The following is a 15125-nucleotide window of genomic DNA, read 5'->3' as shown; positions in this document are numbered from 1 at the left end:
GAATGTAGCAGCTAACTAACTACACAGGACATAGAGAACAGAATGTAGCAGCTAACTACACAGGACATAGAGAACAGAATGTAGCAGCTAACTACACAGGACATAGAGAACAGAATGTAGCAGCTAACTACACAGGACATAGAGAACAGAATGTAGCAGCTAACTAACTACACAGGACATAGAGAACAGAATGTAGCAGCTAACTACACAGGACATAGAGAACAGAATGTAGCAGCTAACTACACAGGACATAGAGAACAGAATGTAGCAGCTAACTACACAGGACATAGAGAACAGAATGTAGCAGCTAACTACACAGGACATAGAGAACAGAATGTAGCAGCTAACTACACAGGACATAGAGAACAGAATGTAGCAGCTAACTACACAGGACATAGAGAACAGAATGTAGCAGCTAACTACACAGGACATAGAGAACAGAATGTAGCAGCTAACTACACAGGACATAGAGAACAGAATGTAGCAGCTAACTACACAGGACATAGAGAACAGAATGTAGCAGCTAACTACACAGGACATAGAGAGCAGAATGTAGCAGCTAACTACACAGGACATAGAGAACAGAATGTAGCAGCTAACTACACAGGACATAGAGAACAGAATGTAGCCGCTAACTACACAGGACATAGAGAACAGAATGTAGCAGCTAACTACACAGGACATAGAGAACAGAATGTAGCAGCTAACTACACAGGACATAGAGAACAGAATGTAGCAGCTAACTACACAGGACAGATATTTTTACAGACTTTATAGTCTTGTCACAGCTAACAAACATCTCTCACACCACTACAACCAACATCAATGACTATCGATCAGGCCATGGCTGAGTCCCTATTCCGTATAGAGTTGCATTACTTCTGACCAGAGCCCTATGGGCCCTGTATAAGGATAGTGTACCATTTAGGAGGCCTCGTCTCTGTGGTGTCTGGACTGACCATGCTGTGTGTTTTGGGATGGTGCTCGTCTCAGCAGACCAGGCCGTAGCAATCCTCTGTATAGCTAAAACAATTATCCTCCTTATTAGCAGTGCTGAAGGCAGAGTCCCCCAGGGCTGTGTCTCGGCACCCCTAAAGATTGACGGTTCCGTGGTAGAACAGGCCTGTAGAGTGACGGTTTCGAGTTAGAACAGGCCTGTAGAGTGACGGTTCCGTAGTAGAACAGGCCTGTAGAGTGACGGTTTCGAGTTAGAACAGTCCTGTAGAGTGACGCTTCCGTGGTAGAACAGGCCTGTAGAGTGACGGTCCGTGGTAGAACAGGCCTGTAGAGTGACGGTTCCGAGGTAGAACAGGCCTGTAGAGTGACGGTTCCGTAGTAGAACAAGCCTGTAGAGTGACGGTTTTGAGTTAGAACAGGCCTGTAGAGTGACGGTTCCGTGGTAGAACAGGCCTGTAGAGTGACGGTTCCGTGGTAGAACAGGCCTGTAGGGTGACGGTTCCGTGGTAGAACAGGCCTGTAGAGTGACGGTTCCGTGGTAGAACAGGCCTGTAGAGTGACGGTTCCGTGGTAGAACAGGCCTGTAGAGTGACGGTTCCGTGGTAGAACAGGCCTGTAGAGTGACGGTTCCACGGTAGAACAGGCCTGTAGAGTGACGGTTCCGCGGTAGAACAGGCCTGTAGAGTGACGGTTCCGTGGTAGAACAGGCCTGTAGAGTGACGGTTCCGTAGTAGAACAGGCCTGTAGAGTGACGCTTTCGAGTTAGAACAGGCCTGTAGAGTGACGGTTCCGTGGTAGAACAGGCCTGTAGAGTGACGGTTCCATAGTAGAACAGGCCTGTAGAGTGACGGTTCCGTGGTAGAACAGGCCTGTAGAGTGACGGTTCCGTAGTAGAACAGGCCTGTAGAGTGACGGTTCTGTGGTAGAACAGGCCTGTAGAGTGACGGTTCCGTGGTAGAACAGGCCTGTAGAGTGACGGTTCCCCGGTAGAACAGGCCTGTAGAATGACGGTTCCGTGGTAGAACAGGCCTGTAGAGTGACGGTTCCGTAGTAGAACAGGCCTGTAGAGTGAGGCTTTCGAGTTAGAACAGGCCTGTAGAGTGACGGTTCCGTGGTAGAACAGGCCTGTAGAGTGACGGTTCCGTAGTAGAACAGGCCTGTAGAGTGACGGTTCCGTGGTAGAACAGGCCTGTAGAGTGACGGTTCCGTAGTAGAACAGGCCTGTATAGAGTGACGGTTCCGTAGTAGAACAGGCCTGTATAGAGTGACGGTTCCGTGGTAGAACAGGCCTGTAGAGTGACGGTTCCGTGGTAGAACAGGCCTGTAGAGTGACGGTTCCACGGTAGAACAGGCCTGTAGAGTGACGGTTCCACGGTAGAACAGGCCTGTAGAGTGACAGCTCCATGTAAAACAGACCATCTATCTATGCTGCATGCCTGTTCTTACTGTGTGAGTGAAGGAGGGGGAGCTTGGGGGAAGGAGTTGGTCTGGTCATGGGGATTCTGGGTAGAGCCCCTCCTGGACCCTGAGATCCAGACAGCTGCACGGTATGGGCTGGCAGAGTACTGCAGGGGGTCTGGAGGGTATGCACCTGAGGAACCTGGGACATTACCGGTCTGTCTACCTGTCTGTCTATACTGTCTGTCTACCTGTCTGTCTACCTGTCTGTCTACCTGTCTGTCTACCTGTCTGTCTACCTGTCTGTCTATCTACCGGTCTGTCTATACTGTCTGTCTACCGGTCTGTCTACCTGTCTGTCTATACTGTCCATCTATCGGTCTGTCCACCTGTCTATCTACCGATCTGTCTACCTGTCTGTCTACCTATCTATCTACATGTCTGTCGATACTGTCTGTCTACCTGTCTATCTACATGTCTGTCTACCTGTCTGTCTACCGGTCTGTCTACCTGTCTGTCTACCGGTCTGTCTACCGGTCTGTCTACCGGTCTGTCTACCGGTCTGTCGATACTGTCTGTCTACCGGTCTGTCTACCGGTCTGTCTACCGGTCTGTCTACCGGTCTGTCTACCGGTCTGTCTACTGGTCTGTCGATACTGTCTGTCTACCGGTCTGTCTACCGGTCTGTCTACCGGTCTGTCGATACTGTCTGTCTACCTGTCTATCTACATGTCTGTCTGCAGGTCTGTCTACCTGTCTGTCTACCGGTCTGTCGATACTGTCTGTCTACCGGTCTGTCTGCCGGTCTGTCTGCCGGTCTGTCTGCCGGTCTGTCTACCTGTCTGTCTACCTGTCTGTCTATACTGTCTGTCTACTGTTCTGTCTGCCGGTCTGTCTGCCTGTGTGTCTATATGGTCTCCCTCTGAGGCCTTCTCTAGGAGCTGAGCCAGGGTGGGTGGGGGGGTTGGGGGGTGGAGAAGCTGGCGACAGAGGTGCTCTTTGAACCCTGTAAAGGGTTCCAGTAACCCAGGCTGGACTGGGACACACCCCTCCTCCTCCTCCTCCCACAGACACCCCAACGTCGTCCCCAGTCTCCCCCAGTCCCTCAGCCTCCTTGTGTTGGAGATGGGTAGTCTTCTCAGGGCTGGTTTCAGGGGACGGATGGGGCAACGCTGGAGCTGAGACTGGGACTGTGGCTGTCTCAGGTTGCTGCTGTTCTCAGCCTTGGACCATGTGATGCTCAGTCTGATCAACAGCATCTCTCCCCTCCCCTGGGTTGGAGCCCTTGGTTCAGTCCACTCAGTCCTTCCTTGGGTTAAAGCCTTTGGATCGGTCCACTCAGAGGAGTATGGAGGGGGGTTATCTCTCAGAAGGTGTGGCTGGAATCTGTATACTTTCTCAGGACCGATGGTGTTAGATATAGCGCAGGTGGCTGTAGAAGAGAGGACTCTGGGATACGGGGGTTTTCTATCTTCCTCTGGCTTCCTGGTTTGCGTTTCGTTGTCAGGGGTTATCGGGTACACGGCCTGCGGCGCGGGGCTGTGGAACGTGATGCGTTGGGTCTTAGTTGGAGGTGGATCAGAAATGATCTTGGACATGGTCACAACAGGTACTTTGAGGAGGTCCTCATTATTAAAACTCTTCGCTTCTTCAGACCAACAGTCTTCTCTGGTAGTCCAGGGGAATGTCTCCCTGCTTCTTCAGACCAACAGTCTTCTTCTCTGGTAGTCCAGAGGGAACGTCTCCCTGCTTCTTCAGACCAACACTCTTCTTCTCTGGAAATCCAGGGGGAACATCTCCCTTCTTCTCAGGCCTACAACAACAGGTGATAGACAAAATGTGACTAGAGACTGAGAATTCAGTCTTACCATCATGCAAAGCAGAGAGACACAGAGACAACAGGGACATGTAGGTGCTCTGATTTCTAACATGTTTTGAAGGGGATTTCATGTTTTCTCTCTCTGTGTGGAAAACGGCTGGCATTTAGAGTATAATATGTTGTACATTGACATTTATTGTCAGAGTCAGTTTGCAGAGTGAACACAGCAGCACGGTGTATTCTCCTAAACAAGCTCGTGTTTTATATCCCTGGAGAGATCCATCCTCTGTTTTAGGAATGGTTCTGAATCTTCTCATTATCGTTTCAGGGATGGATAATCTCAATTCAATACAAGACCAATAAAATACTTCAATCACTAGCAGTTTGTTCGTTCCACTAATGATGCTTTGGCATTTTAACTTTATCCAAAAAGGAACACCGAAACTCCAATATCACTTCTAGATTATTTGGGGCAAAAATGGAGACATAATGAAATTTACTCTGGTAAATCCGAGGTGGTGTAGATAGCCTGAAATTAGATTCTTTATTTAATACTTTCACGAGAAAGCTAGCCCTCCGTATTGGCTGTTCGACAGAAAGCTAGCCCTCCGTATTGGCTGTAGGACAGAAAGCTAGCCCTCCGTATTGGCTGTTTGACAGAAAGCTAGCCCTCCGTATTGGCTGTTCGACAGAAAGCTAGCCCTCCGTATTGGCTGTTCGACAGAAAGCTAGCCCTCCGTATTGGCTGTTCGACAGAAAGCTAGCCCTCCGTATTGGCTGTTTGACAGAAAGCTAGCCCTCCGTATTGGCTGTAGGACAGAAAGCTAGCCTCCGTGTTGGCTGATTAACAGAAAGCTAGCCCTCCTATTGGCTGTTTGACAGAAAGCTAGCCCTCCTATTGGCTGATTGACGGAAAGCTAGCCCTCCTATTGGCTGTTTGCATTCCAGAAGTACTTCTTCCTTTTTATTTCATATTGAGCCACTTTACGCCCATTTTATTAGTCCAACTGCGTTCCATGCTAGAGGAGACTGTGGTGTGTGTGTGTGTGTGTGTGTGTGTGTGTGTGTGTGTGTGTGTGTGTGTGTGTGTGTGTGTGTGTGTGTGTGTGTGTGTGTGTGTGTGTGTGTGTGTGTGTGTGTGTGTGTGTGTGTGTGTGTGTGTGTGTGTGTGTGTGTGTGTGTGTGTAATCTGCATGGCCCTCACAACTCTCCAGTTCAGCTCAGGCTCTTAACCTCTCTCTCCAACTGCTCTCTCCCTCTTTCTCGAACCAGATAGTTAAATGAATGTCTCAGAGTTCCTCTCCTCCTGCTTCCCCCGTTCTCCTCCTGCTTCGCCCCCGTTCTCCTCCTGCCCCCCCCGTTTCCTCCTGCCCCAGGCAGCAGACTGACCAGCCTTTAAATCATTAATAAGCAGAAAATGAGACCGCGTTTGTCTGCTGCCGGAGATATTGACGAGGCACTTCTTTCTCCTCTTCACCTCTCTTTTCATTTGTTGCCATGAATTTAACGAACAAGACATTCATATTTAGAGGAGCTAAAGCTGTGAAAACAGATTACTGTACGTAGACTATACCTAGGTGTATGATTACTGTATGTAGACTATACCTGGGGAGGGGTGATTACTGTACATAGATTGTACCTGGGGAGGGATGATTACTGTACGTAGACTACACCTGGGGGGTGATTACTGTACATAGATTGTACCTGGGGAGGGATGATTACTGTATGTAGACTACACCTGGGGGGGTGATTACTGTACGTAGACTACACCTGGGGAGGGATGATTACTGTATGTAGACTATTCCTGGGGAGGGAGGATTGCTGTACGTAGACTACACCTGGGGGGGGGATGATTGTTGTATGTAGACTACACCTGGGGAGGGATGATTGCTGTATGTAGACTACACCTGGAGAGGGATGATTGCTGTATGTAGACTATACCTGGGGAGGGATGATTGCTGTATGTAGACTACACCTGGGGAGGGATGATTGCTGTATGTAGACTATACCTGGGGAGGGATGATTGTTGTATGAATATAGACTATGATTGCTGTATGTAGACTATACCTGGGGAGGGATGATTGCTGTATGTAGACAATACCTGGGGAGGGATGATTGCTCTATGTAGACAATACCTGGGGAGGGATGATTGCTGTATGTGGACTACACCTGGGGAGGGATGATTGCTGTATGTAGACAATACCTGGGGAGGGATGATTGCTGTATGTAGACTATACCTGGGGAGGGATGATTACTGTATGTAGACTACAGCTGGGGGGGGTGATTACTGTACGTAGACTACACCTGGGGAGGGATGATTACTGTATGTAGACTATACCTGGGGGAGGGAGGATTGCAGTACGTAGACTACACCTGGGGGGTGATTGTTGTATGGACTACACCTGGGGAGGGATGATTGCTGTATGTAGACTACACCTGGGGAGGGATGATTGCTGTATGTAGACTATACCTGGGGAGGGATGATTGCTGTATGTAGACTACACCTGGGAAGGGATGATTGTTGTATGAATATAGACTATGATTGCTGTATGTAGACTATACCTGGGGAGGGATGATTGCTGTATGTAGACAATACCTGGGGAGGGATGATTGCTGTATGTGGACTACACCTGGGGAGGGATGATTGCTGTATGTAGACAATACCTGGGGAGGGATGATTGCTGTATGTAGACTATACCTGGGGAGGGATGATTGCTGTATGTGGACTACACCTGGGGAGGGATGATTGCTGTATGTAGACAATACCTGGGGAGGGATGATTGCTGTATGTAGACAATACCTGGGGAGGGATGATTGCTGTATGTAGACTATACCTGGGGAGGGATGATTGCTGTATGTAGACTATACCTGGGGAGGGATGATTGCTGTATGTAGACTACACCTGGGGAGGGATGATTGCTGTATGTAGACAATACCTGGGGAGGGATGATTGCTGTATGTAGACTATACCTGGGGAGGGATGATTACTGTATGTAGACTACAGCTGGGGGGGTGATTACTGTACGTAGACTACACCTGGGGAGGGATGATTACTGTATGTAGACTATACCTGGGGAGGGAGGATTGCAGTACGTAGACTACACCTGGGGGGGTGATTGTTGTATGTAGACTACACCTGGGGAGGGATGATTGCTGTATGTAGACTACACCTGGGGAGGGATGATTGCTGTATGTAGACTATACCTGGGGAGGGATGATTGCTGTATGTAGACTACACCTGGGAAGGGATGATTGTTGTATGAATATAGACTATGATTGCTGTATGTAGACTATACCTGGGGAGGGATGATTGCTGTATGTAGACAATACCTGGGGAGGGATGATTGCTGTATGTGGACTACACCTGGGGAGGGATGATTGCTGTATGTAGACAATACCTGGGGAGGGATGATTGCTGTATGTAGACTATACCTGGGGAGGGATGATTGCTGTATGTGGACTACACCTGGGGAGGGATGATTGCTGTATGTAGACAATACCTGGGGAGGGATGATTGCTGTATGTAGACAATACCTGGGGAGGGATGATTGCTGTATGTAGACTATACCTGGGGAGGGATGATTGCTGTATGTAGACTATACCTGGGGAGGGATGATTGCTGTATGTAGACTACACCTGGGGAGGGATGATTGCTGTATGTAGACTACACCTGGGGAGGGATGATTGCTGTATGTAGACTATACCTGGGGAGGGATGATTGCTGTATGTGGACTACACCTGGGGAGGGATGATTGCTGTATGTAGACAATACCTGGGGAGGGATGATTGCTGTATGTAGACTATACCTGGGGGGGGGGGTGATTGCTGTATGTAGACTATACCTGGGAAGGGATGATTGCTGTATGTAGACTATACCTGGGGAGGGATGATTGCTGTATGTAGACTATACCTGGGGAGGGATGATTGCTGTATGTAGACTACACCTGGGGAGGGATGATTGCTGTATGTAGACTACACCTGGGGAGGGATGATTGCTGGGACTATACCTGGGGAGGGATGATTGCTGTATGTAGACTACACCTGGGGAGGGATGATTGCTGTATATAGACTATACCTGGGGAGGGATGATTGCTGTATATAGACTATACCTGGGGAGGGATGATTGCTGTATATAGACTATACCTGGGTGGGGAGAAGCGTGAGACTCCATTATTAGCAGGACTGTGGCGGGGTCCCCCAGGGGTGTGTCCTGACGCCCCTGTAGAGTTACTGTGTGAGTAGCTCCTCTTCCTCACTTTGGGCCGTGAGTAATTAGTTAGAACCTACATTGAGAAAGGTATCTAACCTGTACCCAGCTGGACCTGGGGGTCTTTCCAGGTGCAGATGCTCGTGGGTTGTGGTAGATTTGATGATGGGTGGAAGTCTGGAACATCTCAGGTAGCCAGTACCCCTCAATTCCAGACTGGCTCTATGACAAACATAAAGAAACATGTACTGAGTGATAAAATATTAGGAACACCTGCTCTTTCCATGACACACTGCAGACTGACCAGGTGAATCCAGGTGAAAGAAGCTATGATCCCTTATTGATGTCACCTGTTAAATCCACTTCAATCAGTGTAGATGGAGGAGAGGAGACGGGGTTAAATAAGGAGTTTTAAGCCTTGAGACAATTGAGACATGGATTGTGTATGTGAGCCATTCAGAGGGTGAATGGGCAAGATAAAATATTTAAAAGCCTTTGAACAGGGTATGGTAGTAGGTGCCAGGCGCACGGTTTTTGTCAAGAACTGCAATGCTGCTGTGTTTTTCACTCTTAGTAGTTTCCTGTGTGTATCGAGAATGGCCCACCACCCGAAGGACATCAAGACAATTTGACACAACTGTGGGAAGCACTGGAGTCAACATGGGTCAGCATCCCTGTGGAACGCTTTCAACACCTTGTAGAGTCCATATGCCCGACAAACTGATGCTGTTCTGAGTGCGAAAGGGGGGGGTGCAACTCACTATTAGGTTCCTAATGTCTGGTGTACTCTGTTTATACACATGGGGTTACATTGACTCATATAGACATGGGGTTATATTGACTCATATAGACATGGGGTTATATTGACTCATATAGACAATGGGTTATATTGACTCATATAGACAATGGGTTATATTGACTCATATAGACAATGGGTCCTATTGCCTCATATAGACATTAGGTTATATTGACTCATACAGACAATGGGTCATATTGACTCATATAGACAATGGGTCATATTGACTCATATAGACGTGGGGTTATATTGACTCATATAGACATGGGGTTATATTGCCTCATATAGGCATGGGGTCATATTGCCTCATATAGGCATGGGGTCATATTGACTCATATAGACATGGGGTTATATTGTTATATTGACTCATATATACATGGGGACTATTGACTCATAGACATGGGGTCATATTGACTCATATAGACATGGGGTTATATTGACTCATATAGACATTGGGTCACATTGACTCATATATACATGGGGTCACATTGACTCATACAGACAATGGGTCATATTGACTCATATAGACATTGGAGTCTATTGACTCATAGACATGGGGTTATATTGACTCATATAGACATGGGGTTATATTGACTCATACAGACATGGGGTTATATTGACTCATATAGACATGGGGTTATATTGACTCATATAGACAATGGGTTATATTGACTCATATAGACATGGGGTTATATTGACTCATATAGACATGGGGTTATATTGACTCATACAGACATGGGGTTATATTGACTCATATAGACATGGGGTTATATTGACTCATATAGACATGGGGTTATATTGACTCATAGAGACATGGGGTTATATTGACTCATACAGGCATGGGGTTATATTGACTCATAAAGGCATGGGGTTATATTGACTCATATAGACATGGGGTTATATTGACTCATATAGACATGGGGTTATATTGTTATATTGACTCATATATACATGGGGTCATATTGACTCAAATAGACATGGGGTCATATTGACTCATATAGACATGGGGTCATATTGACTCATATAGACATGGGGTTATATTGACTCATACAGACATGGGGTTATATTGACTCATGTAGACATGGGGTTATATTGACTCATACAGACATTGGAGTCTATTGACTCATATAGACATGGGGTTATATTGACTCATGTAGACATGGGGTTATATTGACTCATACAGACATTGGAGTCTATTGACTCATATAGACATGGGGTTATATTGACTCATATAGACATGGGGTTATATTGACTCATATAGACATGGGGTTATATTGACTCATATAGACATGGGGTTATATTGACTCATATAGACATGTTTTTTTACTCATATAGGCATGGGGTCATATTGACTCATATAGAAATGGGGTTATATTGACTCATATAGGCATGGGGTCATATTGACTCATATAGGCATGGGGTCATATTGACTCATATAGGCATGGGTTTATATTGACTCATATAGACATGGGGTTATATTGACTACAGACATGGGGTCATATTGACTCAGAGACATGGGGTTATATTGACTCATATAGACATGGGGTTATATTGACTCATACAGACATGGGGTCATATTGACTCATGGGGTTATATTGACTCATAGGCATGGGTTTATATTGTTATATTGACTCATATAGACATGGGGTTATATTGACTCATACAGACATTGGAGTCTATTGACTCATATAGACATGGGGTTATATTGACTCATATAGACATGGGGTTATATTGACTCATATAGACATGGGGTTATATTGACTCATACAGACATGGGGTTATATTGACTCATACAGACATGGGGTTATATTGACTCATATAGACATGGGGTTATATTGACTCATATAGACATGGGGTTATATTGACTCATATAGACATGGGGTTATATTGACTCATATAGACATGGGGTTATATTGACTCATACAGACATGGGGTTATATTGACTCATATAGACATGGGGTTATAGTGACTCATATAGACATGGGGTTATATTGACTCATATAGACATGGGGTTATATTGACTCATATAGACATGGGGTTATATTGACTCATATAGACATGGGGTTATATTGACTCATACAGACATGGGGTTATATTGACATAGACATGGGGTTATATTGACTCATATAGACATGGGGTTATATTGACTCATATAGACATGGGGCTATATTGACTCATATAGACATGGGGTCATATTGACTCATACAGACACGGGGTTGTATTGACTCATATATACATGGGGTTGTATTGACTCATATAGACATGGGGTCATATTGACTCATATAGACATTAGGTTATATTGACTCATATAGGCATGGGGTTGTATTGACTCATATAGACATGGGGTCATATTGACTCATATAGACATGGGGTTATATTGACTCCAGTTCCATCCAAAGCATTTTCCCTCAGGGACAGGAAGTGTTGCATGTCAATGAAAGAAGTGAGGAAGTACCTGGGGTCAGGATGAATCTTAGTAACAGGGGGCAGTCTGAGCTCGGGGACGGTGTGTCTCTTCGGGAAGCCCCGTGACCTTTTCACCTTTGAGGCGTGACTCAGGGTGCTTCTCATACTGGGCATGCTCCGTAGGCTCAGCGTCTCTTCCTGGTCTTCCTCATCCAGGGCTCCTCTTCTCGTTGCACCAGGCAGCGGGGCCAGATCTCTAGTCACATCCTGAACCAAATGAAAACACAGAGGGGGGTTGTGTTCATATGATGCTCTGTCTGAAACCCCTATCTGATCTTTCCAGATCTACAGGAAGGGCGTAGAGGGTCGAAGACAGGGGGGGGTGTTCATATGATGCTCTGTCTGAAACCCTCATCTGATCTTTCCAGATCTACAGGAAGGGTGTAGAGGGTCGTAGACAGGGGGGGGTGTTCATATGATGCTCTGTCTGAAACCCTTATCTGACCTTTCCAGATCTACAGGAAGGGCGTAGAGGGTCATAGACCCAAGAAGCCTGTGCTTTCCCTAAATCCTATTCCAGAGTGTTAGAAGACAGGATAGCATCTGTATGAAGATGACTTAGTAGCTACTGTTCCTGTACTCTACCTTACGGTGCTGCAGGTAGGCTGGCTCTGAGTAGTATGAGAGGACAGGGGAAACGGTCTCTCTGTGGGGTGACTGGGTTCTCTTCATGATCCTGGGGAGGTGCATCTTATTAAGGAAGTGCTGCTGATCAGAGGGCCTGTCCACAAGACACATGGATGTTTCCTCAGAATGGACGAGGAAACAGGGTGATATAGATCTCTGGTACCTATATACGTTGTACAACTTTTATAGCGATAAAACAATGTCAATAAACAACGATGAATATCCAATCCTGATATTGTGTAGTATGTGTTCAACTTCCCTAGAGATAAAGAAACGTTGTTTATCCACAACGTTTATACAATCCTGATATTGAACAATTGAACTTTTTTTTTTGCATGAATATATTATAAACCCACTCACCAGCCTCTTGTTCCTTCAATGAAGTGTTTCTTTGTCAGCTCCGGATGCTGCTGTTGTCCTCGTATCTACTGTAGAAGAGCCGGGAGACAGAAAATAGCTTTTAAAAACCTTTAAATGACGTTTCCAAACTGAGAATTAATCTAAACATTCCTATTCATTAGAATGAGCATTTGTTGTTGTGGTAATTATTCATTCTTTCAGCCAGCAGCACCGGTAAGATTCTATTAGTGCGGGAAGCCGTTTATTTATTTATATTTGCATATAAATAGCATTTTGCTGCTTTAATTCCAGCCCTGGGCGGAGGAAAACCATGTTTAATGATTGCTTGGATGGTAATCTGACAAACTGATTCAAGAGAAGTCTTTTAAAATTAACCCGCTTAGTGTTTTTAAGGTAAAATTGTTGATTAAGTTTCAAATTTGCCATGAAATAACCGGTTGTATCGGGTCCACTCCTGTCTCTCTGCCAAAACACAAAAACTCTAAAACACTCAAGTCAAGTCATTTCTAGTGGTCCTTAACCCTCACATGAACTCGGGAATGCTGCCTACAACCTCATGGTAATGATGAGTATTCGGACAAAATCAGATCGCTTTATCACACGCCAGACCTTTCTTGAGTTGAAGAACAAACTCAAACGTGTTTTGTGTTTCTGCAGAATAAAGCTGTAGCGTACATCTTACCTTAAAAGACACAGAGTTACGTTATTGTGTAAAGTTCAGTAGTGAGTCGTACCTGAGTGCTGGTCATGTCAGCCGTTGAGCAGGGTGGCTAGTGGGAGGTAGAGTGTTGAGGAGGCTCCTGAGTGCCTGCCTCTGCCTCTGCCCCCTCTTACCTCTTGCAGAGGGACACCGGGAACTAACACGGAGGGGATAGGTCAGCTCTAAAGTCCCAGTTAAGCCAGCCCACTGCTGCTGATGGGTTCTTCTATGGGGACGGACAAATAAAACTTCCGGAACCTTCTTTTCTTTCTAAGAGTGTAGCTGTCTATGACATCATAAGCTTCTTAGAACCTGTTTTATTTCTTCCTAAGAGTGTAGCTGTCGATGACATCATACGCTTCTTAGAACCTGTTTTATTTCTTCCTAAGAGTGTAGCTGTCTATGACATCATAACGCTTCTTAGAACCTGTTTTATTTCTTCCTAAGAGTGTAGCTGTCTATGACATCATACGCTTCTTAGAACCTGTTTTATTTCTTCCTAAGAGTGTAGCTGTCTATGACATCATACGCTTCTTAGAACCTGTTTTATTTCTTCCTAAGAGTGTAGCTGTCTATGACATCATACGCTTCTTAGAACCTGTTTTATTTCTTCCTAAGAGTGTAGCTGTCTATGACATCATAAGCTTCTTAGAACCTGTTTTATTTCTTCCTAAGAGTGTAGCTGTCTATGACATCATATGCTTCTTAGAACCTGTTTTATTTCTTCCTAAGAGTGTAGCTGTCTATGACATCATATGCTTCTTAGAACCTGTTTTATTTCTTCCTAAGAGTGTAGCTGTCTATGACATCATAGCTAGCCATATCTTAGGGAATGGGCTGTTTTTTTCTTTCTAAGAGTGTAGCTGTCTAGGGACTACTCCGTCTGAAGGACCAGGGACTACTCAGTCTGAAGGGCAGGGACTACTCCTTCAATACCAGGGACTACCCACACAAAGGACCAGGGACTACTCAGTCTGAAGGACCAGGGACTACTCAGTCTGAAGGACCAGGGACTACTCAGTCTGAAGGACCAGGGACTACTCAGTCTAAAGGACCAGGGACTACTCAGTCTAAAGGACCAGAGACTACTCAGTCTAAAGGACCAGAGTCTACTCAGTCTGAAGGACCAGGGACTACTCAGTCTGAAGGACCAGGGACTACTCAGTCTGAAGGACCAGGGACTACCCAGTCTGAAGGAACAGGGACTACTCAGTCTGAAGGAACAGGGACTACTCAGTCTGAAACACCAGGGACTACTCAGTCTAAAGGACCAGGGACTACTCAGTCTGAAGGACCAGGGACTACCCAGTCTGAAGGACCAGGGACTACTCAGTCTGAAGGACCAGGGACTACTCAGTCTGAAGGACCAGGGACTACTCAGTCTGAAGGACCAGGGACTACTCAGTCTGAAGGACCAGGGACAGTTGATTGCATCAGAATAGATTTAGGCTACCGTCATCTAGATTTATAGGATTTTACCTTGAGGTTTGAAATGATTTTGCCCTTAAAGTATGTGTTTTTTCCCTCCAGGTATACAATTATCACTGATTAACAGAACAGAACATTACCTTAGACTATGAACTTGTTTCCTCTGACTGGTAACCACAGCCAACCTGAGTTGAGCCCTGTGTTTATGACATCTGGGTTTGAGAGATTTGTGAGTTGAGCCCTGTGTTTATGACATCTGGGTTTGAGAGATCTGTGAGTTGAGCCCTGTGTTTGAGAGATCTGTGACCTGAGCCCTGTGTTTATGACATCTGGGTTTGAGAGATCTGTGAGTTGAGCCCTGTGTTTA

General features: G+C 45.9%; 1 protein-coding gene across 1 annotated transcript; it reads right to left on the bottom strand.

The window, feature by feature from the left end:
- Nucleotides 1–4005: 4005 nt before the first annotated feature.
- On the bottom strand, nucleotides 4006–13475 carry si:dkey-39a18.1 (uncharacterized protein LOC557637 homolog). Its single transcript, XM_046333658.1, has 6 exons — nucleotides 13365–13475; nucleotides 12631–12695; nucleotides 12229–12364; nucleotides 11633–11850; nucleotides 8481–8603; nucleotides 4006–4168 (listed from the first exon to the last, which is right to left on the bottom strand). Exons 1-6 carry the CDS (start codon nucleotides 13377–13379, stop codon nucleotides 4006–4008), a joined length of 720 nt encoding a protein of 239 aa, XP_046189614.1. The 5' UTR covers nucleotides 13380–13475.
- Nucleotides 13476–15125: the final 1650 nt, after the last annotated feature.

Source organism: Oncorhynchus gorbuscha, unplaced genomic scaffold, assembly GCF_021184085.1.
Source record: "Oncorhynchus gorbuscha isolate QuinsamMale2020 ecotype Even-year unplaced genomic scaffold, OgorEven_v1.0 Un_scaffold_496, whole genome shotgun sequence".
NCBI classification, from domain to species: Eukaryota; Metazoa; Chordata; class Actinopteri; order Salmoniformes; family Salmonidae; genus Oncorhynchus; species Oncorhynchus gorbuscha.
The sequence above is the reverse complement of the archived record's forward strand: the minus strand, read 5'-3'. Positions and strand labels throughout refer to the sequence as shown.